At 38.6% G+C, this 26352-nt stretch overlaps 1 protein-coding gene across 1 annotated transcript in view; it reads left to right on the top strand.

Annotated features, from left to right (window-relative positions):
* cacna1ab (calcium channel, voltage-dependent, P/Q type, alpha 1A subunit, b) overlaps positions 1–26352 on the top strand; it is a 173561-nt gene that overhangs the window by 23753 nt on the left and 123456 nt on the right. The window contains exon 2 of the mRNA XM_041982391.1: positions 11297–11593. Within this exon, the coding sequence (XP_041838325.1) occupies positions 11297–11593 (297 nt within the window). The remainder of the gene's footprint in view (positions 1–11296; positions 11594–26352) is intronic.

Here is a 26352-nt window from a genome sequence, read left to right as displayed (position 1 = left end):
TCATCATATGTAAAAAAATATATTTCTCTGTGAACACTGACCGAAAGCTAGGATTTAAAAGACTAAATGGCAAAACAAATTACAATCGTGATTACACTTTTTTCAAAAATGTTAAGGCCTATATTGAAAGCATAGCTGTTAACTCTGTAAATTAGTCGTCCTCCTTACTTTGTAAGTGGAAAACCTCATATGGTTTGTATTTTTATCCACCTACCTGTCGGAGGCAGCAGTTTAAAGAATGTGTCATATTTAGGGCATAAACAAATTATCTTTTTATTAATTTTGTAACCGTAGAACTGAAAGCCTTAAGGCCCATTTATGTTCTACCCAAGAGACTAATGCAGAGTATTTAGTCTGTCTTCTATTCTACTCCAAATTATGCATTTACTTGCATAATTTGGTCCATTTTGGGGGCTCTTGCGGATGCGTGCACTGACAGATCAAACAGAGTACCGCCAGAAATCATGTGGGCAGTGTTGAGCAGTGTGTGACAATTAAAAGAAACAAAGAAGACAAAGAAGCCATTGCAGTGCGTTTAATAGCCACAGACCATCACTGTCTACCACATTGCTTCCTGTTATGTCTCGTTTTAACATTATACATTATCACAATGTCCTCCACCAAAATCATGTTTGCTATTGTCTGAAACTGGTGTCAGAACTCGGAGATGAACTCTGAACTCTGCCCTGCCTTCAGGTGGATGTATTGGCTCATAAGTAAGGGATGCATCAAAGTAAGAGAGCAGTGACGTCTGAAACAGACATATTTTAAACACAAAGGGAGTATAAATGGGCCTTTATGATTAATGTGTACAGCATTTTGCTAAAAAAAAACATAGGAAACATGCTATTCCTTTTCTTTTTACGCCCATCTTTATATCTGCTCTACTCCTCCCCCATTCGTTATCTCCGTCTGTGTCTCTACTTTCCTCCATTTCACCGTCCCCCACCATCTTATCACACATTAAATTGTTTGCTGACTCCTCTCCAAACATACATTTTTGTTATTTAAGTATTTCTTCCATTCCTTCATGTCTATCCGTCGACTCTACCTTTCGTTTATATTAACCTCATCTTTTCATTAGAAGTAAGGAGAGTAAGGGAGGCATGAAAAAACAAAGCAGAAGAACAGGTGAAACTAGGAGCACTCAGAGACCTCCGCCATGCTACTGCAATTTCTTTCTTTTTTTTTGCCAATGACTGCAGGCATTGTTTTTTAGTTAAAAGCTCTACTGGCAAAATTATCACCATTTCCCCACAGTAAGGAATGCTTTAAAAAATTCCTGGATCCAGGCAATGATCCAGATCACCCCCCAAAATCTAATAACTATCTGATTTCATCTAAATCTGTCCTTTTTTTAAGTTATGCTGCTAACAGACAGACAAGCCAACTCCACCAAAAACATGAAGTAGTGATTAGCATTTGATTATCCATGGTTATTTATGGGTAGTGGGGCTGCTAATACATGCTTATGTTTATTTTTTCAGGCTGGGAGCAATGAGTACTGGACTGTCACTCAGGTCAACAGTTTCAGAAATGCTCAAACAGCCCGTGGTGCATCAAAATGTCTGAACTGTATAAGTCACTGACATTACAACATTTCTACTTTGTGTAGAGTGATAGTACTAAAAAGTAAATATTTAGAAACAGTGCTGTGGAAGAGTAGCTCTGGTTTTACTTATAGTCACCACTTAAAGTATGCCTAATTCCGATTCCTAATGATATTTTGGAGATTCTCAAGAAGATTTGAAGTCAGGTCTCATGAAATAGCATATTGGTAATGTTACGTGCCCCTTTTGTCTAGGGGTCAATAGGACAGTAACACAGACGAAGCCGGACCAAGGATAAATAAAATACAATGATCTTTATTAATAATCAAAAGAAAAATGGGTTCCAAAACACAATCCTTCTCCGGCTTTAACTATAAAATAAACTAAAAAAAAGTGTCCCTTTCGGGTTTTAACAATTATCTTTAACACTAACAATTAACAAATAAACCAAACAAACCAAAAATGTCCCTAAAGCGGGCTACACGCTCACAGGCAGAATACCAACAAACAAAATAAATACATGCTCTCAGGCGGACTTCTAATAATCTCACAAAACCAAGCTCCTAATAACACAACACAAAACATCCTTATTTCAGGCAGGGACGGTACTCAAACTCAGAACACAAAAGCAATTAATCTTATACCAAATCTCCAAAATCCACACACAGGAAAGTCTCTGAACCACAAAAGCAAAAATCTCTCTCAAACTGGCAAGCGTGTGTCCCACAGTCCACAGCTGCCACGAATGATGGTGATGATGCATTCTTAAATGAGGCCTGTCCTATGGATTGGGTAGCTGGTTAGGGAGTGAAGCGTAGGGCGGCCAAACATGAAGCAGGGGAGGCGGGTGCTGGGTAGTCTCCACAGTCACTTTGTTTCCAGCACGTGAAACTCCTCCTGGCTGATGAGCCGGCAGGCGTAACAGTAAGATGACACACCGTGTTGTCTGTTTTTACACAATATTGTATGCAATTTACAATAACTTCGGTAGATTTTTCTGACACCAGTAGAAAATGTAATATCATAATATCATGTGTTCTGGCATGATGACATCATAAAACTGTGTCACAACCCATGCAGCACTAGCTTCTAGATACCTATCTACCCACCTATCTGGTCTGTGTGTCCATCCATCCAACCCTACCCTAAACACTTTAGCAGGGGAGATGTGGGAGGAGACAGGTCCTAAAAAAAGTGAAGTAGAGAGCAAAAGAAAAGGACAGAATTGTTGGAGCAAAGAGACAGCACATGTGTTTGTGTGAAACATAATTTGCTTCAATTTAAAATAGACTTTGTGCTTCATTTTGGTCTCTTGAGATGTTGTGTACCCTGGCATTTCTAAAACCCTTGATACAGCCCTGGCCCAAATTGCCTGTTAAGTGGTGAATGTTTTGCTACAAGCCTTAGCAATAACCACCACACAGCTCTTCTAGTTCCAGCAGAGTCCCGTGTCTGCTTCACCACTGCTGGGAAAAGTGAAGGGAGCTAAGCTTGAAGCTAGCTGCAGTTTCACCCAGGAGTAATCACCTCTCCTCCGCCTCCCAACTTTGGTGTGGAAGCGGAACGTTTAGCAGCTGTTATCCCCGAAAGTGGAAGCAACAGACCAGACCAGCACGGTTCCTATGAGGATAGTGAAACCGAGGCCTCATGAGTCAACTTTGACACAACTACCTGAAATCATCTCAATGTGTTGAAACATTTGACACAGTCAAAGATCTCCATCTGCTGGCTGTAGGTCTCTGATGCATCAGAGGGACAGTGTTGACAAGGTTTCCTCACTACACGTCTGTCATCTGTGTCTTTACAGTTGTATTAAAATGAATTCTGAGACAGATGCTTGTGCAACTTGGTATAGTGACACCTGATATATGTATATATATATATATATATATATATATATATATATATATATTAGGTATGCAACTAATGACTTTTCTTACAGTCGATTACTCACTGACTAAACGACTAGTTTTAATAATTATTAAATGGCTATTATTTCACTTTCAGCTTTTAAATCTTGCATGAGGTTGTTATGTAAGTCCGATGTGCCTCCTCTTAAATGTTCAAGCATTGCAGGCGTACTTCCGTGGTACGCAAGGTCCATTTTACAAATCTCACGCGTATTTAATTTTTTTTTTGTAATTTTTATGTAAAATGGTCCCAGACTTTTGAAGTCCTCTGACGCCTTTTTGTTCTCTGGTCTGCCGCCATATTTTCCCCTGGCGGACTTTATTGCACATGCACATCTCTCTCTCTCTCCCTCTCTCTCTCTCTCTCTCTCTCTCTCTCTCTTTCTCTCCCTCTCTTCATACTTCATACTCTTCATTGAGTAACTTTCAGTCAGACTCATTAGGTGTCTTGTTTTTGTTGTCTTCTAGAGGTTTAGCTTGCTGTAGGGGTGTAAAAGTGGATATGTTTACAGATGCAACTAAATACATTTGCAGTGATGCTGGGTGTGGTCATGTTTAACACAGATTTAAAACTTACACAGAGACAGCAGCGAAGACATCGTAACTATAAATATCTGTGCAAATATGGTTTCAGTGAAAAAAAAGCAAAAAAAAAAAGCAGCCCAATTAATGCCATAGATGCCACTAATGCTTTGTTCAAGCTGTTCTTGAGTGTTATCAAGCAAACATAATGGTGATTCATCTGTGTTGGCTTGAAATGACATTAAATTCTGTTGGAAAGCTTAGTCCTTTGGCATTGTTTTGATTTAAAGAAGAAAAGATTACTCCTCCCTCACAGAAATGTGTTGGAGTAAAGGTAATAGAAGACTAAACTGACAGCAACAATTTGTCCAATGTAAGGCAAGGTTGTCCTTTATACCCTGCCTCAAGACTGTGTAGCATTGTTGAAGAAGAAACGCCAGGGCTATTTCTGCCAGCACAGATTTTTTAGCCTTGACTCAATCAGCAGTAATAATCTACTAGTCTGTATCCAGGATGTTTCAATTATCCAGCATTCAACAAAAAAGACTTACCCGCCTGATATTGTGTTTTCAGACTGTGGAAAATAAGGTTATTGCTTTTGAGAAAACATGCCCTCGAACTTACTAATCGTGATTGAGGGTTTTCTGGCAGAAGATGGCAAGTTGTGTGTCTCTAGTCTTACTTCTAATGTACTCATTGTAAAGTGTGTGGGCTCCTGATGTACCCCGTCATGTTGTGGGAGTGCCTGCTGCTGAGTCCTATTTGATCTCCTTTTTATTCCCACTGATTAATTTGCACTTTGTTACCAAAGGTTGCATAAGCTAACTGCACATCCTGTCATGAAAACAAATATCTGTAAGTTTATATTCAAGTGCTCTCATCATCGATACCTAATATGAACCCTCTGACAGAATTTGTATAGATGTTGTATGCACTAATTCAGCCAAGTCACTCAGATCACTAATACCTGTGCTTTCTAAAAATGCAAATTGGTAATTATTACTTCTCTTTGTGGTATTATGTGGCAGTTCATTATAAAAATATTAAAAACTTCTGGATATAGACTTCCTTTATTTTATTATCATTTTTTTTTTCTTTGTCTCATTCCTTCCCCTCCTCATTTCCTTTATTTCTCTTCTCCCATTTAATAGTGCTGATTCTTTGACTAGAATGCTTACTCCACACACCCTATCCATGACCATTAGCTTAGACCAGCAGACTCCTCTTCCTCATACTCTTTCTCCCTGCTGTGTTCTTCCTCTCCACTTCCATTAACTAGCCAATCAATTAATACAGGTTGAGTTGGCGTGAGAACGAGCCTATAGAAAAAAAAAGAAAAGCAATCCTTTAATTAGCTTGGACGCTACATCAGCTTGTTATATCTTTCTGCTTGTCTGCAGAACCACAACCACCCACACTCACACACACCCACGTACCGACACACACACACCACCATTCTTTCTCTCTCAGACACTCTCACTACACATAAAGATCATGAGGGGAGAGGCATGCCCTCTCACAGGCTCTTACTTAAAACATTACAATGTAACAAAATGTTCCATAAATGCAGACCAAGGTGTTACTAATAGAACGAAGAACAAACATGGGAAACATTTTACATTTTACATCCTCTTCATTAAATGCAAATATTTGGGACAGACGAATATTATCACCCACATTAGCAGTTGGCGAGATGCTGTATAAATGCTGGATTATGATCAAGAATGTGGAAGTGATGATGTAGAATAACAAGTGCATTGCATACTGTTTTCACTTGCATGTGGGCATCTTAGGTTTACTCAGATAAAGGACATCTGATTTATGGGCCAGAAATAGGACATAGAGGAGGTTTGAAGTCATGTAGTGAAATAAAATTTACATCCAAAGTAGCATAATGACACTTTGACATGAAAGGGTCACTGATCCCACTAAAGATCAACAACTTAAGCTGAGAATACACTTGCTTTTTGACCTCGCAGTTCTGTAGGGAGCTGGCTCTGTTGTGAGTGCAATTTTTCACATACTTGCTCGTGTACTCCGCCTGTTATTGGAGGATTCCACCAGGGGGAACATTAGAGAACTCAGGCCATAATGAGATGCTGAATTTGTAGGTTTTAAACAAAATGATAAACATAGTGACAGGAGAGGAGGTTAGCTTTTGGGTAATTTTGAGATCATGCACACACACACACACAAAAAAAAAGAAAAACATGTGAGACATTAAAGCAAGCATATTTCCGGCCTTACTGTTAATTAAAGTAAGGGCTGATCGTGTCTTATTTCTTGTGTGCACTTTTACAGGTCATTCCTATTGGCAGGTATGACTTTGTGTACCTTTCTGTACTACCTGATACCCCATTCCCTGAAGAACATGATGAAGTACATGATGTACTTATTTACATTCTGTAAATTTCACCAATACTTGCTGCATTTGACTATCAGTAGCTGCAGTATTCTGTAAAGAGGATGAAGTGTCTAAACTGGTGGCATGGCTATAATCTTATCTTTGAAATAAAAACATAAAATTCCATTAAATTAGATAATAATAATAATCTTATCTATATAGAAAATGTTATCTAAATCATTACTGGCTAGCTGAAAATCCTAAACTGCATACCAGCAAATCACTGGTTTCTCCACTATTCAATTAAATCAGACTCATCTTCATTTAAACTTTTGATCATTTTTAAAACACAGTTCTTTTCTGAAGAAGGAGAGGAAAAAGAAGTAAATCTAATTTAGGAATAAAACTTTCCTCATAATGTCAATTTTAATTTTTTTAATTGAAAGTGAGCTGGCCCCAGTCCTGCTGTGTTATTTCGCTTTGCTCTCTTTCCCAACCTGTCAGACAGCTCTGTAGCCTCAGCCTGCTGAGCAAGATCAGAGAACAGACAGGGAGGGGGGCAGGGGGGTGACGAGAGGAGCGTTATTTCAAGGGGGAGGTGCTAGGGCTTCCTGCAGGGGTTGCCTATGTGAACGCTCCCTGAATGACAATGCTGCGCATCAGGGTCTCAGCACGACTCCCACAGCAGCACATGCACACCCACCCACACACACTCCTCGAGAGAGAGAAAGAGAGAGAGAGAGAGACTGAGAAAGCTGGGTGGCTATGCAGCAGCAGAAAAAGCAGAGGTTTGCCAGAGTACAGAATAACGAAAAGAGAAAGAAAGAGGAGAGTAAAATGCTTCTAGCTTTCCCCTTCCGATCTGTTTGTCTTCATTATTAAAATGTGACAGGCTTGTCATTTGTCATCTGACAAAACTGTGGTTTCCATGATCTCGCAAATCACAGCCAGGTTGTCCACTAGCACCACCTCCATTCCACCATTTCCCCACCACCACCCACACTTCCCGACACTCACTTTCACTCTCCCCTATGCTGTCAGCAGGAACTGGCTTTTACGATGCCTGTTAGTAGCCACTGGTCTGCGGGAATCAGATGATGAGCTAATCCAGTGATGCATTCATTATTATATAAAAAGACATCTTGTAAATGCCAACATTGCTCAAGACTACAGAGAAACTTGAGGTCAAAGTGGTGCTTATACTTTGACCTCAAGTTAACACTGAAGTTGCATTTTGTGATCCTTTTTGTAAATAGCCAAACAAAGCAGTAGGCAAACCCAGTTGGCTGTCTTTTCTTATTTCTTTTTTTTTTTATTTTTTGGAATTATTTATTTATTGTTATGTTATAATTTGATTTAAATCTAATGGAATTTAACTATAGCAAAAATGGCCTCTTTTCTAACAAGGTATCATAACCTGTTTAAAATTTTATTAGTTACTTAGAACTATGTTAAATTCAAGACACTGAATTTCTCTGCACAGGTAGAAATGTAATCTTCTTCTAACCTGCATGGTTCGTTAGTCCACACAACCTGAGTTTGTACTGTTTTAATTTAATATACATGCTGTATGATGGGCAGTTTGGTGAGACCTAAACACTGAGAAAAACTGGGAATACAAGTGACAAAAGAACAGTTATACAATCTGTTTAAACTTTCCGGAAGTTTGTTGAGCTTTTTTGTTGGTTTCTACACAGTCTCACACAGTTTGCCTCTAAATGCTCTCCAGAAATCCACCATATGGTGGATTTGCTTTGAATATTCCATGAACTTGATTTATTTATTTATTTTTTAATCAGGTTCAGACCTTCAAATGATAGGCGGCTAACTGCCAAAGTAGCCGGTAAAGGAGGCAAAGAGGAATTTGAACTTGCAAACAATTTGCAAAATTAACAGATGGTGGGAGGTACAGTAGCTATCACACCCCCATGCACATTGTAGGTAAATGCATCCAAAGAAAAGCAGGTGGTCTGTGGAGCTTTATAGCTTTATGCTCTTTTTTAAGCACTTTGGACAGCGTCAAAAGGCCTTGGAAGCATGCCTGTCATTGTTTCAGGACCAAGGACAGTGCAGAATATTTGGCATCTTTATCTCTTAAGACCCCCCCCTCCCCCCCCCCCCCCCCCACCCCCCATGTGAAAAGAAATGGATATCTTGAAAATTACCTTTGCACTGTTTTTATTCTTTCAGCTGGGAATTGCCATAAATAAATAAATACATAAAACTCCCCTATGGATAGCCCCTTCCCATCCTCACCACCACCTACATTTCCCTGTTCTGGAGCGGTGACAACTTGGTCAGTTTAGCCCAGAAAAACAGCTTGCAGAACTGCATCAAAGACAATTCAGGTGCCAGAGCCAGACTGACAGACGGCTTGGAGGAGGGGAGGAATGAAGGCTTCAAAACATCTCTTTCAACTTATCCTTGAAATAACAGTATGTGTTTTTTTTTTTTTTTTTTTTAATGGCACATGAACACCTTAATAAGCTCTAATCACATACACTACAAACAGAAATGTGTTCAGTGTTGTCCTAGGGATCCCATTTGAATATGAATTTATAGTTAAATTTGGCACTGGTATGATTACATAATTGTCACTGTCAGATGGGGACAAGTTTCATAAGAAATATTTAGCAAAACCAATCATTCTTTTACACTTGATGTCAGTTACTGAATGCACCCAGCTTTTGTTTATGGAGGGTCACCTGAAAGCGCCTGGACATCAAGAGGCCCTGTAAACTCCACTCTGTGGGTTCAGCTTTTCAGTTCGATTGGTATCAATTTCCATTTATCATTTCCTGCTTATAACTCTCAAAACCACTCTGCTCATGGCTATGCCTTCTGCTCAGCTGAGTGGGTTTGACTAAACAGTGAACAAAGCAAATTGGATGGAGCCACTGGTGTTTGTGACACTTGGCAACCATGAGAGGAAGCCATGAGCACTTTCCCCCAATGAGCCTCAATTCACTAAACACTTTGCTTTGTATGGTTAATGCAAACATTATCCACGACTAGTCTTTTAAGGTTATGTATCTGTAAATATAACAATTAGAAATTTTTGGACCAAGTTAACCACTAAAGTGAAAAGGTATTTACTTTGGCCTTTTAACCAATCATTTGTTTTAAAAGTAGATTTTTATTCCCTTGGGCAAAGGGCTAAGCGAGATGCCGTACCTAACCATGATCAAGTGACGCCCATGCTGTACATCTCCGTCGTGCGCTTTGGGGAGTGGGTTGGAGAAGGGGAGGCTCCGGAGAGGTGCCGTGCGTCGTGCGCTACAAGTCTTGGCCACGGATATGCGCGTGGCGCTCGGTTCCCGTCAGAATGATCAGATGCTCAGGGCACGGCTCAAACCCCGACGACTGATTGAACGCAAGAGAGCCGCAGGAGCGCTCCGCTCGTCGGGTTTCTTCTTTTTCAGCACTGGTCTTCGCGAAAATACAGCCTCCAGATCGACTGCGCTTTGGTTCACGTCCCCATTGGGGGTTTAGGAGGAAAGAAAAAAATCATATAGAGGGAGGATAGGGAGAACGCGCTAAAGAGAGAGAGGGAGAGAGAGAAGAGGCGCTGGACTTGTTTGGCTCCTCGCGGCTGGCCGCCTGTCTCTGGTTCAGGGAGCCTTGGGGGGGCGATGCTGCTGGGCGGGGATGGTACACGGTTTCTGCCCGGTGGTGGAGGAGATGATGCGAGCCTCTGCTACAACACACCTGCACCGCCGCGGTCGTATTTTCCGACCAAGAATTTATGATGATGATGATGATGCCTCCCCCAGTGGTCTGCTTCTCCGGATCCTATACGTTCGGGATTCTTGTTCTCCCAACACTGGATTATAGATGATTGTCGTGGACATTTTTTTCTTTTTTTTATTTCATCAGCTCGTTTTGTTTTCCGTGGGGAAGTGGGGAAGACATAAATTGATAGATTGAGGACCCTGTGTATTTTCGTCTCCAAGTGCGCGCAATCACGCCCAAAATCAGTAACCGACGCCTTGGTGAGGAGGTTGGAGAGGAGGAGGAGGAGGAGGAGGGGGGATGCCGCACCGTCCATTACCAAATATCAACAAATGTCACCAGGCTCGGATTTTGGGGAAGCCCCCCTCGGTTGACGTTTGCGTGTAACCCGAGTGGTGTGGTGGCAGTGAGAGGTGGCAGCAGCCACATCAAACACTGCGGATATATGGTACAAGAATAAATGAATTATTAAGGATTTCACTCTTATCTATTTCTATTTTTATCTCGCTAGGAAAAAGGGGGTATCTGGGGAGGGGGCAAGACAACTGCAGATTCTGTCAAGATGCACTAGGCTGTTGAGACTAAAAAAGACGCAGTCTCAAGCTAGGGTAGCCTACTTAGTGGAGATGATTGCAATATTTGTTTTAATGTAGCTTACTGCTATGCATCCTAATCGCATTTTTTTTATTGCAATTGATTTATTTGCCTGCTAAAATGCGAACACAGACTCACTCTTACTAAGGATTTTCCTGATTAAAAGTATTAATAAAAAATAAATAAATTAAAAGGCATGCCTTCGACGGAGAGACAAACCCTGATGATCTAAGATATAGATTTTTTTTCTTTACATTTTCTTGACCCGCCACCAAAGTCACAGTCAGAAATTACTTAGATACATCTCTTTATTTCCCATTCATATTCCAAACACACGATCAGAGACACCGTGCGCTTTTCCTTCTCCTCTCCAATCCCTCCCCTCTTCTCTCCTCCTCTCTGCCCTCCCCCCCTCCCTCTCCGCTCTCAAATGGGGGTATCTTCTCGGCGCTGAAGATCTGGGAAGGAGACAGATAGATAGATAAAGAAAGAAGGATCCATATTTAAGCCAGAGAAAGACCCAAACCCAACTCCATTCTGCATGTTTGTTTGGAGTCGAGGCTGATGGGGTGGTGGCATGTGGAGGTGTCACTCTGAGGCTTTCCCCCGGCTCCTTCCTAACCTCTGGCGTTTGGTGTCTGCAGAATGGCGCGTTTTGGAGACGAGGTACCCAACAGGTATGGAGGAGGAGGAGGTGGTGGTGGCGGTGGTGGCGGGGGTGCCGGCGGACAAGGGGGGCCCGGCCGCGGCGGCAGCAGGCAAGGTGGGCCCCCCGGAGCGCAGCGGATGTACAAGCAGTCGATGGCCCAGAGAGCCCGGACCATGGCCCTGTACAACCCCATACCCGTCCGGCAGAGCTGCCTAACGGTCAACCGCTCCCTCTTCCTCTTCAGTGAAGACAACCTGGTGAGGAAGTACGCAAAAAAGATCACCGAATGGCCATATCCTTTTCAGAGCAATACCAGACAGACTACCAAGGTACTAACGTTGTGGTGTTGTGTGTTTGTTCGAGTGGTTAGGTGTGGCTTTGCGTGATGTGGAGTGGTTTAGTTTTGAATTTGCTAATACCTGGAGGGTAAAAGTTGTGGCTAATGGGGTGATTTGCAGTAAGATATGGCCTTGGCATGTTTGTGTGTTTATAATGTGGGATGTTTATATTTTGTTTTGCATAGTACTGATGGAGCTCATGTTATGTTTTTTTTTCTTCTTCTTTTTTCATCAGGGATATATTTTGACACAACACGTGATTTCATGTCACTTTCTGTGTTTTGTTCAACCCGGCTGGTGATAGATTCATCATATAAAGTTTTCATGATATGAAGAATGATGCTGACAATGCTGGTGGTTGTCATAACACCACCTGTAATAACAACATTGATGTTGATGCTGATGTTGATTATGTATTTTGCTAGAAACTGTTAGCGACCCATGTACGGAAGTCTCTGTGTGTGTTGGTTATCAGAGCTAAGTGCTGATATCAGCATGTTAAAGGCTTAAGCACTATGGAACCAGAAGGGAGAGGAAATAACTGTCTCTCACTTTCACTCTATAATTACTACTGACTTTATATGGGTGGCCTATGGCTCATCCAACAGGACAGCAGTGGAAAAAGCTGTAGGCTAATTGTAAGGACAGGTTAGTCTACTGCTGTTGGAACACAATTATCCAGATTGATTGCTACATCTCGACAGAAAAAAAGACAGTGTTAGGATTTTTCTTCCTCCTTAATCAAGTTTTTTAGTCTCCTTAGTTTTTGGGGATGTTTTCCTTCAATACATGTAGGACATTAGCACATTACCTGGAAGTGAACAGTTAAATGTCTATTGATTAAGGTTATTTTCTTGAAATACTATTTTTGTCACATTATCACTTTATCACATTTAATTTCAGTTTATCAAATGTTTTCTGAAAGAAAAAAGTTTAACCCAAAATTCAAATATTAACAGTTTTCCTCTGGCCTTTCCTATTCATCTATCTAGATTGTTGCTTTGAAGATAGAGCTTAGCCATCCCCACCATCTCTTGAGTGTAATGGATAACGCTGTGTTTGTAGGGCTCATAGAAATTTTGTGTGCAGTTTGGTGTAGGAAACTACACACATCAAAGTCGTTTTATTTACCTAACAACTGTGAGGGAAGCAGGTGTCTACTCTTGCTCCTTACTGTGTGACAGGATGCAACCATGAATGTTATCCTCTTTAGCTAAGTTTTAGATTGTTAGCCATTTCTGCTGTGCTTTTGTCAGCTTTGTGCTTAATTGAACCAGAGTCAGGGATGAAGAATTGGAACAGATGGAAGCTTGTCAAGATGAGTAGATTCATGCTTTCATCTGCACAGTGAACCATTTGGTGGCTGTAGTTCATTACAGAGAAAATTGTTTTTAAATGAAACTATAGACAGCTAAGGATGTGGATGTTTTAGACCGTCCCTTTCTCAAAAACAACCCCTTAGGTCATATATGTATGTTCAGTTCAGTTTAGTTAAGCATTATTGACTCAACACAACCCAGAAGTGAACAAAACTGTTGTGACTTGGTGTCAAACTCACATCCAAGGAATGAAAGCAATGTATCTATTTGTAACATGCATCCTGCTCTTTCCTCCATAAGAGGACTTTGAATAATGTTTGCTCCAATGCTTAAACAGTTACATGAGTTGCACTGCTCTACTGCCTGTTACAGGCAGCTGTTTAGTGGAGCCTGCTGTTTGGAGTCATGTTTAAGGTAGACTAAGTTAGCTGTTTTGATTGAACTTGTTGGCATTTTTTTTTTTTTTTTGAGGAAACATGTCCATGTGTCATGAATGTGGATTTCTGACAGATTTAAAATGTTCTAAAGACTAGAGGGAAAGCTCTCTGGTTATATTTGAGCTCAGGATGAATTGTCTCTGTAATGAAATAAGGAATCAAGCTGTAAGTCTTTACTGGCTTCATTAAATAATCCAATTACATTTTCAGCTGTAAAGTATCAGGTGCATCTGAATTATGGTCTATATGTGCAGAATCTACCATATCCACATCAAAGTTCATTTTAAAAATGAGAGCTTTCCCTCTCTGAGTAATTATAATTAATCTGGGCCACTAATAAGGGCACAAATTCATTGAGTACACCTAGCTTCCAACATGTTCACGTAGGGATTGTAAGTTTGTAGCAGTTTCATTTTAACATGTGCATCATGCTGGTATTATGCATAAAACTGTCCAAAAACAAAAGTCTTAAAACAGAGTATTCTGGCAAAGAGTGAAAATGCACCATTGGTGATAAGACCTCATGATTACAGAATATTATATATCCTGTTTTAATTGGATGACATTTCAATTTACTTTGTGCTTTGACTCGATGCATTCCCACAAATGTCTGGTTAGTTAGCCCCAACATATCCAGAGCTTATTAGCTTATTTTGGTTGTTCATTTTAGAATGAATAAAGGTTTTGCGCATATAGTGTTCCAACCTGTTCTTGTTCCCAAGCCGTCAAATACTGCTTTTCCATCAAAGCTGAGAGAGTCATTCATACAGGTTCCTGACATGGGCTGGGTATCACCACTAATTTCCTGAATCGATTCAATTAGATTCACGACGGCACGATTCGATTAGATTTCAATTAAATCCCTTTCGATTTAATTTATTTACAGATATTTATGATCGGATAAGATAAGATAACACCAATCTTTCTTGCATATTTAAGACATTCTCAGATAACAGTTTTTACAAGTTAGATATCTGGGACTAATCAAAAAATTGTAGTAATGTGATCTGATGCGTCTACATGTACTTCTGAAATAGAATATTCAAATGATCGTTGTCTACACTTTGCTCTTTATGACATTTTATGACTGATGTGATTCCAGAGCAGCTTATAGTCTGGAAAATGTGGTAATATAACTTAGAAATCACTATTATGATAGTAGATTCAGCTTGTTCAGCTATGAGCATTCCTGCGATAGAAATGACGCTCTCGACATAACACCAGAGTGGGAGGAATACTCCGACTGCTCCTCACTGGAGCAAGAGTGTTTCCATCTTCACCTTCCTGGGGGAATTTTAAAAAACTCTCATATTTTTGTCTGATTTTTTTACCGGTTGATATGTTTTACAAAGCACACACTGTGTCTGCTGACTTAAGTGTGGTCACCTGTGTGTGCACTCGCGTGTCTATGTGTGTGGCATCAGGACGGAAGTCCGCTGAGGACATAGCAGCTGTGCCATCATGTAAATCAGATAAATAACATCCGACTTTTTATTTTATTATTATTTTTTAATATAAAAAAAAGGTGAAGTGTAAATTTGTTCTAGAGGTAATGACTTTAAGTGGCTTCTGTTGTGACTTGGTGCCGTATAGAAAATGAGATAAAAATAAATTAACTGGATCTTGTAGTGTGGGCAGTGGGTAGGTGTGCGGTTACCTCACTTCCCCTTATTTTCAAAACATTCAGTGTTTGTTGAACATGCCAGAGCCCACGATCTTAGCGTTAGCTGCTAACATGAGAGGTAACAAGCGGCCAAATAGTTTGCAGGTTAATGTTATCCAATGGTGAATGAAAAAAATCTGAACTTGACTTTATCTCAGCAAATGAAGCTGATTTTGGATGGAAGTAACACAGTCAGCGTTTCAGTTGTATATGCTAAGATCTTGCCGAGCTTTGGTAAGTCACATGAGAGTCTGGTCACTGTTGTCACTGGAAAAGGAAATGTATGAAAAGTGACACACAATATTAGGCACAGCAATTCCCCCGTTAATTCCTGCCATTGCAAGAATTATGAACACAAGACTAAAGTTCAAGACTTCATGAATCTTACTGTTTACATCTTTTTGCCTTTTTTTTTTCGGATTCACTTTCTCTTCCATGGGTTATTTTATCAGGTTTAGGCAGTAAGATTTTATGATTAGGCTTAGGAACCAACATTACCTGGTTAGATTTACAAAGAAAAGGGTTAGGGATTAAAATATACCCGTTCATAATCTTAATGCAGTACATCAGATAGTAAAATTGAAAAAACAGTTTCACTATATTTTCCTGTTGTCTTGAAACTGACACTAGAGGCTGCTTTCTGACAAAGGGCGAGTATATGACCCAGTTGGAGTGAGGCTGTGCTGAGTGATCTGCCACTGCAACAATGCCCATCAATCACACTGTGAAGAATCATTGAAGAGGTAGAGTAAGAGTTTCAGCAGTAGCCTCAGTTCAGCCAGAAGACATTATGATATGAGAAATTATTCTTTTTAAAGCTCTATTTTCTGTTTCTGTCAACATCAACACTAACTTATTTCAACACTTACGCTATCTTTTCTGCAGATAATGAAATATGGTGCATTTATGTTTGTTTTGTGTTTCCCAAATTGCAGTTTTATGAGAATTATTTTGGTTTTGTTACCTTATGTTATAACAGTGTGCATACCTTTGGGGGTTTCTACCTCTTAATCTGAATGGGCATTTAATACAATATGACGTTTACATTAATTAATTCTGTTTGAGATTTTTCACTATTTTCTATACACCAGATGACTAAGCGATAAAGGACAATGTGCTTCTGTCAATTTTTTTTTTTTTTTTTAATTAAGAAGATAGCCATTAATTGTTTTTACTGTGGTCATGGTCTAACAGTGAGTAATAGCAATTCATCATATATTTTACATTCCTTGCCAGGTTGCATTTCTGGCTTTGATGGTGAAACAGTGTACATGGCAGCATTGCAAAGAGCGATACAGGGACAGTAGCTGCTCTGTGCACACAGGATCAGTAAGAGGGCAGCTGCCCTGCTGGGAATCTTTTGAGGTAATCTTCTAGGTATGCCTCTGCTTATGTGGTTTGGCAGAGTGCCCTCATAAAGGTGTGTCCCTCTGCCAAAATGTTTTGGCTTTTTCTTTTTCTTGAAGAAAGAAACAACATTTTAAAAAAAAAAAAAAAAGCCATCAAGTTAGACAAATAGCTGAGCTTGCTGTCTCTCTAGAACTTTTTATTTCGTTAATGCATATCAGTTGCAAAGTGAGAATGTTTTTTTTAAAACAGTGAATGAGGGCACTATAAAACAGTGGGAGTAAATAAAAATATGCTTATACGGCTTTTAGAACAAATGCCTAAACTTGTTTTGTTTATGTATCCTGAGTCATATCACTATTGCAATATTCATTTATCATGTCTTAGATTAGCTCTAATCATCACTTTTGCAACTGGTTTAGTTTAATCCAGAATAAGACAAAACTGGGACGTATTTAAGCCAAGTTTCTGTGAGTGAAGTCAGCTACAACAGTCATTTTAGTCTGGGACTAGTCTTAAACCCTGTCTATGAAACCAGTGTAGGTACCAGATGTGCTCGGGTGTTCAGATCTGCTTGAGGCCCGGCATCTGCTGATGACATCACACTAGGGTAATGCCACTCGGACAAACAACTGTGCCCCATTTCACAAGAATCAGGTCTGCTTGGAGGGCTCTACTTATCAATCGATATTGAACACATATTGGCAATATAAACTTGTTTTTTCTATGTGAGTAAATGAATTTGAATATTTATTTATCTTGTAAAGTCTAGTATTATTTATTGGACAATATCAGTTCCAATGTTTATATCTAAAAATACATCTTCGTATTGATACACATATTAATCAAAAGGCAGTGACCTCCCACTCTAAAGTCAAAGCATTAAACATTAAACAACACCAAATATATAATTTTATATTTGGTGGTGTTTATAATATATAATTAAAGAACCTTATTACTAGTTAACTATATCAGCTATAGTTGCAAATTTCATGCTTTCTTTTAAAATGTTGAAAGAATTAACAAATCAATTAATCACTGATTTAAAAAAAAGTACACATCTTTTCTCAGTTCAAATATTGTTTATATCAAAATACGCAAAAGCTGGAGAAATAGAGCTGGTAGAAATGTCAAAGCACAGAGGATGGCACTGTCTGCCTCTCTTAACAGGCACCATCAAGTGAGTGTATAACAACTTTTACGTTGTGAATAAATGAAGCTCCAGAAACACAATGGCGTTCATATGTTGCAAATGTGAATTGAATAGGAGTTACGAGGTGATGATCAGGCTGTGGTAAGTCCCTTTTGATAGGTAATGATGGATTTCTTTGTAAAAGTCGTCCGTGTTTACTACGAAGAACTACAATCCAAAATACAAAAACTACTTCCACGATTTAACCAACCACGATCTTCTACATAATCATTCCAACGTTCAGCCAATCATATAATGTGACGTCGTTCGGCAGATGCATGGCCCTGAGCAGATCTGACTACACAAGCACATCTGGTACCTACACCAGCCCTTACTGTTTTGCTTGGTACAAAAAGGATTTATTAATTTCATTTAAATATTTAGAAAAACTTTTTAGATGTTCAGAACAGAGGATACCCCAGCATGCCACCATATGTGTTGGCTGGCGGGTGCTGTGGCTTCTTCCACCAAAGACCCAGAGGACTTCATTATACTTCCCTCCCCTCCCTCCGCCAGCACTTCCCCATTCCCTCTCGCCCTCCTTCTCTACACTCCTTTCATCTCCTCTTCTCTACCGCAATCCTGTTTTAAATCTTCTGTCCTCCATCTTCTCTCTTTCCCATTATATCTGTCACTCTCAGTTTGAGTTAGCTTACTCTACTGTTATAGCATGCAAAACTTAAATAAACTGCACCGAAAAACAGAAAAAAAAACAAAAACATTTCCACTTAAATGAAGCATGAGTGTAACTGAATTTCAGATTTATATGAAAAAATAAATAAATACATTTCTGGATCAGGGGTGAAAATAAACAATGAGTGTATTTTCTTTTCAGTGTCATCTTTTAAACTTGTATTATAGTGTATTTTCTGCTCCCCAGCTTGAGTGACATGTATATCTTTTATTTTATCAATACCAAATCTCCTCCTCAAATTATAAAATCAGGTGAATGGAAAGCCTTAGGTTACTTGCTTAACTCTAGTTCTCTGTGAGTTAGATGTGTCAGTATGGGATGCACCACTCTGCCTGTTCTTTGGAAGCATTTATCTCATTACGTCAATCCTGACTGACTGTTGATGGTGACACCCATGTCATCTTACAATTAAAATCCCAATCTAACCTGATAATCCCTTTTATAACCTGTACATATCCATGCTGTCTTTAACTGGTGCACAAACCCAGTACTTATAGGTTCAACCCAAATAGTGGCTCTACAGAAGAACCACCACACACACGTCAATGTTTACTTTGTATACCCACCCCCACCCCACTTTTTTTTTCCAATAATAAAGCGATAGTATACAGCAAATATTCAAGTAAGTGTCTTCTACATTTTCTCTCTCTCTTTCTGTGTTCTTCCCTCTGACCATCTGTCCTAAGCTGCCATTGTCTGTGTGAGTTTCACACTTTCTCAGCTGGGTTCTGGCAGCACAGCCTGGTTTCATGTGATGGAAAAGGAGACAGGAGATGAGATAAGAGACAAAATCCCAGCCACTGCCTTTTACCCCAAAATAATAATAATAAAAAAAAAAATTTAACAGCTTACACATGGAATAAAAAAGTTAAAACAAAGGAATGAAAAAATCCAACTGCCCAGAGATTTCACCTTTCTGTATGGTTATTCTTTCTATTCTGTCTTCTAAAACTGAGCATTGTGCATTTTTCTACAACTCATAATACCTTTAATTAAGCATCTGAATTTAAATTTAGCCTAAATACATTTGTATGTAAATGCCAGTATAACATTCTAGTGCCTACACTATGAAGTCCATAAGTCAGTGGGATTCACAAGACAAGAACTATCTAAAAAGATAAGAATAATCAGAAACTTTTGGACCACCTTCTAAAAAATATAACAGATTATTTGAATAAAATGGTGCAGGTCAGTCTGGCTGAGCATTTCTGACTGGTTAAGTTATTTATTATTTTTATTTTAGCTAGATCATCTATCATTTCATGATCATGTCTTTGCAATAGCTTTCAAAATTTGTTTACTTACTTTAAGCCTAGTATTTGGGTCCTTTAATCCCTTTTTTAAGAAGTGTAGTCTTATAATTGTGGTGGGTTTCAGCCTAAAAGTAGGCTGAAGGAAACCTTTAGTTCCTTGAAAGGCATTATTGGGTCTAAAAGTTGTGAGCACTATGAGCAGACATGCCTAGATGCAGATAAATATAGCAGATAAAGCTGGACATTTACAGTTCATAGTAGGTGTGTGAAGATTAGCCACTGCAGATAAGAACCTGTTTTAAATGTTTAAATTGAAATGACATAATTACAAGGACTCTTGGGTCAAATAAATAAACGGCTGATGGTAAATTTCATTACATGTACGTGTAAACTCAATGGGCCTTATTCGCCTGTCCTTCTTACTAACAAATTTATTCTTAAGTCCCACTGACAAACTTTTTACAAAGATTTTGACATTCGTGAAAATCTCTGTATCTTTGATTTGTTCTTCAGTGAGAATAGTCAGTGTTTGTGTTCTCTTCTGTTGTTTGGTAGGGCTGCATACATTTTGCAACAAATGCCTAAACTGTGATAAATTGTCCCTATTTGCATATTTAAAGGAAGTGATGTGATGCTGTTCCATACGCTTCACTGATGCGCTCTGTGCGTCAGTGTCGAATCAAATGGAGGCTTATTGTCCTGCTCCTTGTAGATGCTAATGGCTGCAGCAGTGGAGCACCTTTAGTGAGCTGTGTGATGGTGGAAGGTAAGGACAGGAACTACAAAATGTGAATGCAGAAGGACTTGTGGCTAAAAGATTAATACAGCAACTGTTTTGTTTGTAGCCATCTTTCACCACCATCATTGCAAGTCTTAGTTTCTTTACTTATCTGCTTACATAGACAGTGGCATGGATAACTGGACTGACAATGTTAGACAGTAGTCCAGGGTTACGATATTTTTTCTGGCGAGCAGTACATCAATGTACTCTTGCTTGTGTTGTTCTTACTCTCAAATAAGTCGCTCTGGATAAAAGCGTCTGCTAAATGACTGTAGAATACAATAAAATAGAATGTAAACTTCATCTGCCAGCAACTGCTTTTAATAATTGACAATCCACACTAGCATTTAAAACCCAAATCCATTTCTAATTTATCAGAATTTGGTAAAGAAATAACTTAAAAATTTTTGCAAAGACTATTGTACACTATGCACTACCGACCAAATGGTTTTTATTTAGAAAAGTTCTAAGATCTAACAGCAAAAACAACTACCTAACTAAGTTTAAAAGACATTGGATTATGGGAGTTTTGAGAGTGGAGAGTCATCAAATTTTATTTATTGCAGAGCATATAAAATGCCAGGACCCAGTTTATCTCTAGCTTTGTGTCTGAAAATATTAGTAAGCCTGGGATTCTTTTTAACTCTTTGAATTCTCTTTTAAATCCTTATGATTCCTCTCTGCTGACTCCTTCTGTTTGACTCTCTGAAAGGTTGTTAATTTTTTTTTTTTTTTGGATAAAGTGAGTGCTGTCAGGTTTTTACCCTTATTTTGCATCCCTGGTCCTTCTGTTTCACCTGTGTCTTCCGCTGTCTTAGAACATTTTGAACCTGTGACTATCTCTTAGAGTTCTGAAATAGTTCAACATTTGAGGCCTTCATACTGTCCAGGTGACACTATTCCTCCCAGACTCTTGAAGGATGTATTTTGTGCTGCAAGTCCCTGGGTAGTCAGTTTTGTTAATGCTGCTCATTTTCTGGGTTGTGTTCCAGCTGCTTTTAAACATGTTGCTGTGCAGGCTTTTCTTAAAAATACTAACTTGGATCCTAACATTCTCTTAGACTTTGGGCCAATTTCTAAGCTGCCTTTTCTTTCTAAGATTTTAGAGACAGTTTATCTTAAGTTAAAAGGTCATCTAGAACTACATGACCTCCATGAGAAGTTTCAGTGTGGTTTTAAGTCATGTCACAGCACTGAAACAGCCCTTCTAGGGGTTTGCAATAATTTGCTTTAACTGTTGATTCTGGAGCCTCTGGTGTTTTAATTCTTCTTGATGTCACTGCTGCTTTCAATATGGTGGATCATTCATTTTAATTTTTCTTTCATTTACATCATTTGCAATATTTACATCTTCACATTTCATGTCTGAAAAGGAGTAGACAGAAGTATAAACTTATAAAGCCCCACCCCATTTCTACAACACACTTTAACACTGCAGCTCTATCACACAACTCAAATTTCCTACTTTACAATAAAAAACTAAATGTTAAAGACTTAATTAAAAAACAAAATACACTTAAAAAACTGAACTAAAAAATAAAGAAAATATTGACAAAATTATTATTTTATTTATTTAGCTGTTCTAAACATTTTTAGGTTGTCTTTTTTTTTTTTTTAATCAATTTTTGCCTTTCCCACAACATCCCTCTCTATGGCAGCATCCATCCCAACTATATGTACTAGGCTGATTATGCTAATTAGCAACTTCTAGTACAGCCAATAGCTACTTTTCTTATTGAGGAGTTGGGAACAGTGGCTGGAGAGGAGTATCAGTCCCTGAAGCTGTTTATAGCCAGGAACTACATGGACAAGTCATACCATGCCCGTTGGGGGATGATGGTGACAAAGATGCCGTTCTGCTTCGACTACAAAGTGAAAATCAAATCAAATCTGATTTGATAAGTTCTGTGTCTACTTGTTTTGTATTAGTGCGGCTAGTAAGATGTTTTTTTTGTTTGTTTTTTTTAATGTTATGTCAGCTGTTGCACAATAAAATGTGAATTGTAAACATAGTAATTTCTGAATTTATTTTTCAAGTATTTATTACTAATACAATGAAAATGAGAGGAAATGTGAATATTTGCTTTGCAAGGCGATTTCAGTGTGTGGCCCTAAATTTTCCGCTTGCGCTCCTAAAAATTTAAGTTAGGGGCCACTGTGCTCCTCGTAAAAAAAATTAGTCTTGAGCCCTGACAATATTTCTTCATCATGCTATTTTATTACTACGTTTGCAACAGTCTGTAGGCGTGAACAGCACAGTACTCAAATGATTTGAGTCCTATTTAAGAAATAGGAGTTTTTTGTACATCTTCGGCAGTTTTCTTCCTCAAGGGCCTCACTTAAAAACAAAGTACCTAAAGGCTCCATCTTAGGCCTTCTTTTATTTTCACTTTATTTTCTTCCCTTGGGGTCCATTTTCTTTCTTAAATATAACGTGTCATTTCATTGTTATGCAGACGACATCCAAATTTATTAACTTTAAAATCTGTTGGAGATCAATAGAGAACCTACAGAAATGCTTGCGGGATGTCAAAACATCAGTGGAGATGAATTTCCTCTGCATAAATGAAAATTAAACAGAGGTCATCACTGCTGCTGGAAGTACTGACCGTTTGGCAGGATGCATCAGTTATGTTGGCTCTCTGGACTCATTTACCTGCCTTTTTATTAAAAATCTTGGGGTTGTTTTGGATGTTAACCTTAAATTTGACAGGCACATCAGTACAGTAGTCCAGTCTAGTTTTTATCATCTGAGATTTTTAGTAAAGTCAAGCCTTATCTTCCTTGTGATGCACTGGAAAGGGTCATTCACGCTTTTATCTTTTCTGGACTGGACTACTACAACACCTTTTATTCTGGGATTGACCAGTCTTTCCTCTGCTGTTTACAGCTGTTTCAAAACTCAGCTACCCACTTTATTAATGGGGATGGTGGGAGTACACTACTCCGGCATTGTGCTCCCTTCACTGGCTGCCTGTCTCTTTTAGAATTTCCTTTAAAATTTTGATAATGACTTTTAAATGACCAGACTACAGGGTCGTTGTCCAAGTTCAAGCGTAATTAATTGGCCATTTGTACATAAAGATCCTTTCATGTGATTTGAATCTTACCATGTAAACATTTATATCCAAATGTATCACTTTAAAAATGAGAACAAACAGGTTTCAGTTACAAATTTTTATTATTACTATTTATTTTCATACATAATTTTAATATTCTGCATGTTATTTTCCTCATCTTAGTCTGGTCTATGATGGTCTGCACACACGGTTCTCAAGTGTCATGACCTTTTTGGGGCATTTTTGGCCATTTATGGATAGTTTTTTTTTTTTTTTTTTTTTTTTTCGAAAAGTAAAAAAAAAAAATCTTAACTACAACATAGGAACAAATTTAAGAAGATTCATGAGAAGATTTTGGTGAATAAGGCTTAATGTGTTGTGCATTAAAAAAAGACAGTTAACAGTATTTTTTTTTTTTTTTTTTTCCTGTGCTATAAAATAACAAAAAAATACTGCGAATAAAAATAGCTTGTTTTACTTATAAAATAATATGGAGTACTTCATCAGGCTCTATCACAATAAACCAAATAGTTTGTTTTAAAAAAAAAAACCTCTGCATTGTGTCTAGACTCCTTTTGTCGAGATATACATGAAATAGTCTTACATGGGACAAAGGTACACCCCTAAATATAGCTGAATAATTTTGATTAAAAGCTTATGTATGCTTAAATAAACACAAGCATGATGTATGATCCACACACACACACATGCTGAGAGATCAGCTGGTGGCTTGGTTTCATCCGTCTGGCTTGGAGCAAGCAGATCTGCTCAGATCAGTCACGGCTGACAGAGGCTCTCATAGCTGTATGTGTGTCTGCAAGTGCATGTGCACGCACACGGGTGTGTGTGTGTGTTTGTACTTGGGTGGGGGCAGGCGATACTGTAACACCTGTTCACCAGGATCACTTACCTCAGGGGGCTTTGAGGCATGCACACACACATGCTCACACACTTTCAGACACATGCATAGTTAGTGCAGCCCAGTGGTTGGCAGAAAAAAAAACACCATTTGGGATGTTCACGCTCCAATGTGCAATCTCTCTATCTCTCTTTCTCTCTGTCTTTCGCTCTTTCATTCGCCATAATACATCCTGGTGATATAGTGGTACATTTGATGATGCTGACATAAGAAATATCCAAAGACTAAATTAAAAAAATACTTAAATGACAAAATATTTTGAGACCATTTCTGTTTGTTCAAAATACATTTCATCAGAGAAAAGCAAGAAGTCAACACAAGAACAGGGTTGAGTATACGGTCTTAAACAATATACACTGGCCCAAAAAATAGAGGGAACGCTTAAACTACACATTAGATCTTGATGAATGACATATTCCAGTTGAAAATCTTTATTTTTACATAATGGAATGTGTTGAGAACAAAATAACACAAGAATGATTAACAGAAATCAAAATCATTAACCCATGGAGGTCTGGATTCAGATCCATTATTCTTGTAATGTGATTATTTACTTTTAAAGATGACACTGCTCAATAACTATATTTTAATGACAGGATAGTTCATCATTGTGCCCATATGCCCCCGCTGTCAATCCAAGCTTTTACAGATTAGTGTTTACTGGTTATAACATCCTAACAGACAGAAAAGCCCCCTAGTAAAAGTTGTTTTGACAGAATTCTACTCCAGAAATGTGATCCTCACAGTTAATTCCCTCAGTGTGTGAGTGCATGTGTGTGTCTGTCTGGATCGCACTGTGGTGAAATGTGATGCCCCTGCTGTCCTCTCTTCAACTCTGAGCATTGACTGCTGCTCCGTTGGTGATATCTGTTGCATACTTATGGGCCATATTTTTATGAAGAGGTCACATCAGGGAAAATCACCAGTCAAAATGACCAAAAAAAAAAAAAAAAGTGCACTGTACCTTAAGGCTGGGATGAAGTTAAAGAGGCAAATGAAGGAAATGCTGAGTAAAAGATAAGTGCACACTTATAGATGGAGGAAAGGGAGGCCAATCAGTGTTAGAGGTGTAGAACAGTACAGACAGATCCAGTCAAAGTTTATAAGTTGTGGCTACACCTGCAACAACTTTTGTCGCACACAGAAACAAACGTGTTCTCATTTTACTATCCACATTAAGAATTGTGTCCCAGTAGACCTGCAACAGAAAGAGGTATGTCATGCTTGCACACAGCAAATTAACGGTCTTTGCAGTCACTGCAAACTGCTGGATACATGGTTATCTGCAGAAAAAAACACATATACACCCTCCGATGACAACATTTATGACATAAACCTTCACAGCTGTGCCTAGGGTTCTGGCCCATTTAAAGAAAAGTTTTGAAAAATAAAAAATAGGGCAGTGGAAGGAAAAAGGTTGGCATATAGAATTAAGTAACTGGATGACAATATGTTAGGTTTGCAGTGTGCCGCTTTGAACTTAAATCTAATGAATTACCAAGTATGCTGGCAACTGCTGTCATTTTCATCAGTAGTAAGGATGGCCAAAAACATGATGAAAGAGGTGAATTGGTTGTTCTTTTTTTTAAAAATAACATTAATAGAAATATACTTAATTGTTAACTTATTCTTCTTAGGTTGTGATTTAAAAAAATTAAGCTAGATTTTTTTTTTTAGACTGCAGTTTTATGCCCTGTACAGGTACACACACAAACACATTCTCTTTGCACTTAGCGTTCTATTTTTCACTTTAACCCCTTACGATGCAGACGTACCGGTCCCGGTACATGACTACTAATCAACAACATTGCAGCCATGTGTGCAAGCCCCCCCCCCGTCATGAATGCCCACTATATAAACATCAAATGAAAGCTCAAAGTCTTGTCTTTCCGATGATATAAACCATTTTGACAAGCAACAACCACAGCGCTAACACTAAAGCCTTTTTTACAGAAAAGCAGAACGTTTAAATGTTGACTTTCCTTATCTTTGAGGGCTCTCTATAGGTCAAACATCAATATTTCCCATCAAGATTGGTCTCATTCTGGA

Source organism: Melanotaenia boesemani, chromosome 4 (assembly GCF_017639745.1).
Source record: "Melanotaenia boesemani isolate fMelBoe1 chromosome 4, fMelBoe1.pri, whole genome shotgun sequence".
Lineage (NCBI taxonomy): Eukaryota > Metazoa > Chordata > Actinopteri > Atheriniformes > Melanotaeniidae > Melanotaenia > Melanotaenia boesemani.
The sequence above is the reverse complement of the archived record's forward strand: the minus strand, read 5'-3'. Positions and strand labels throughout refer to the sequence as shown.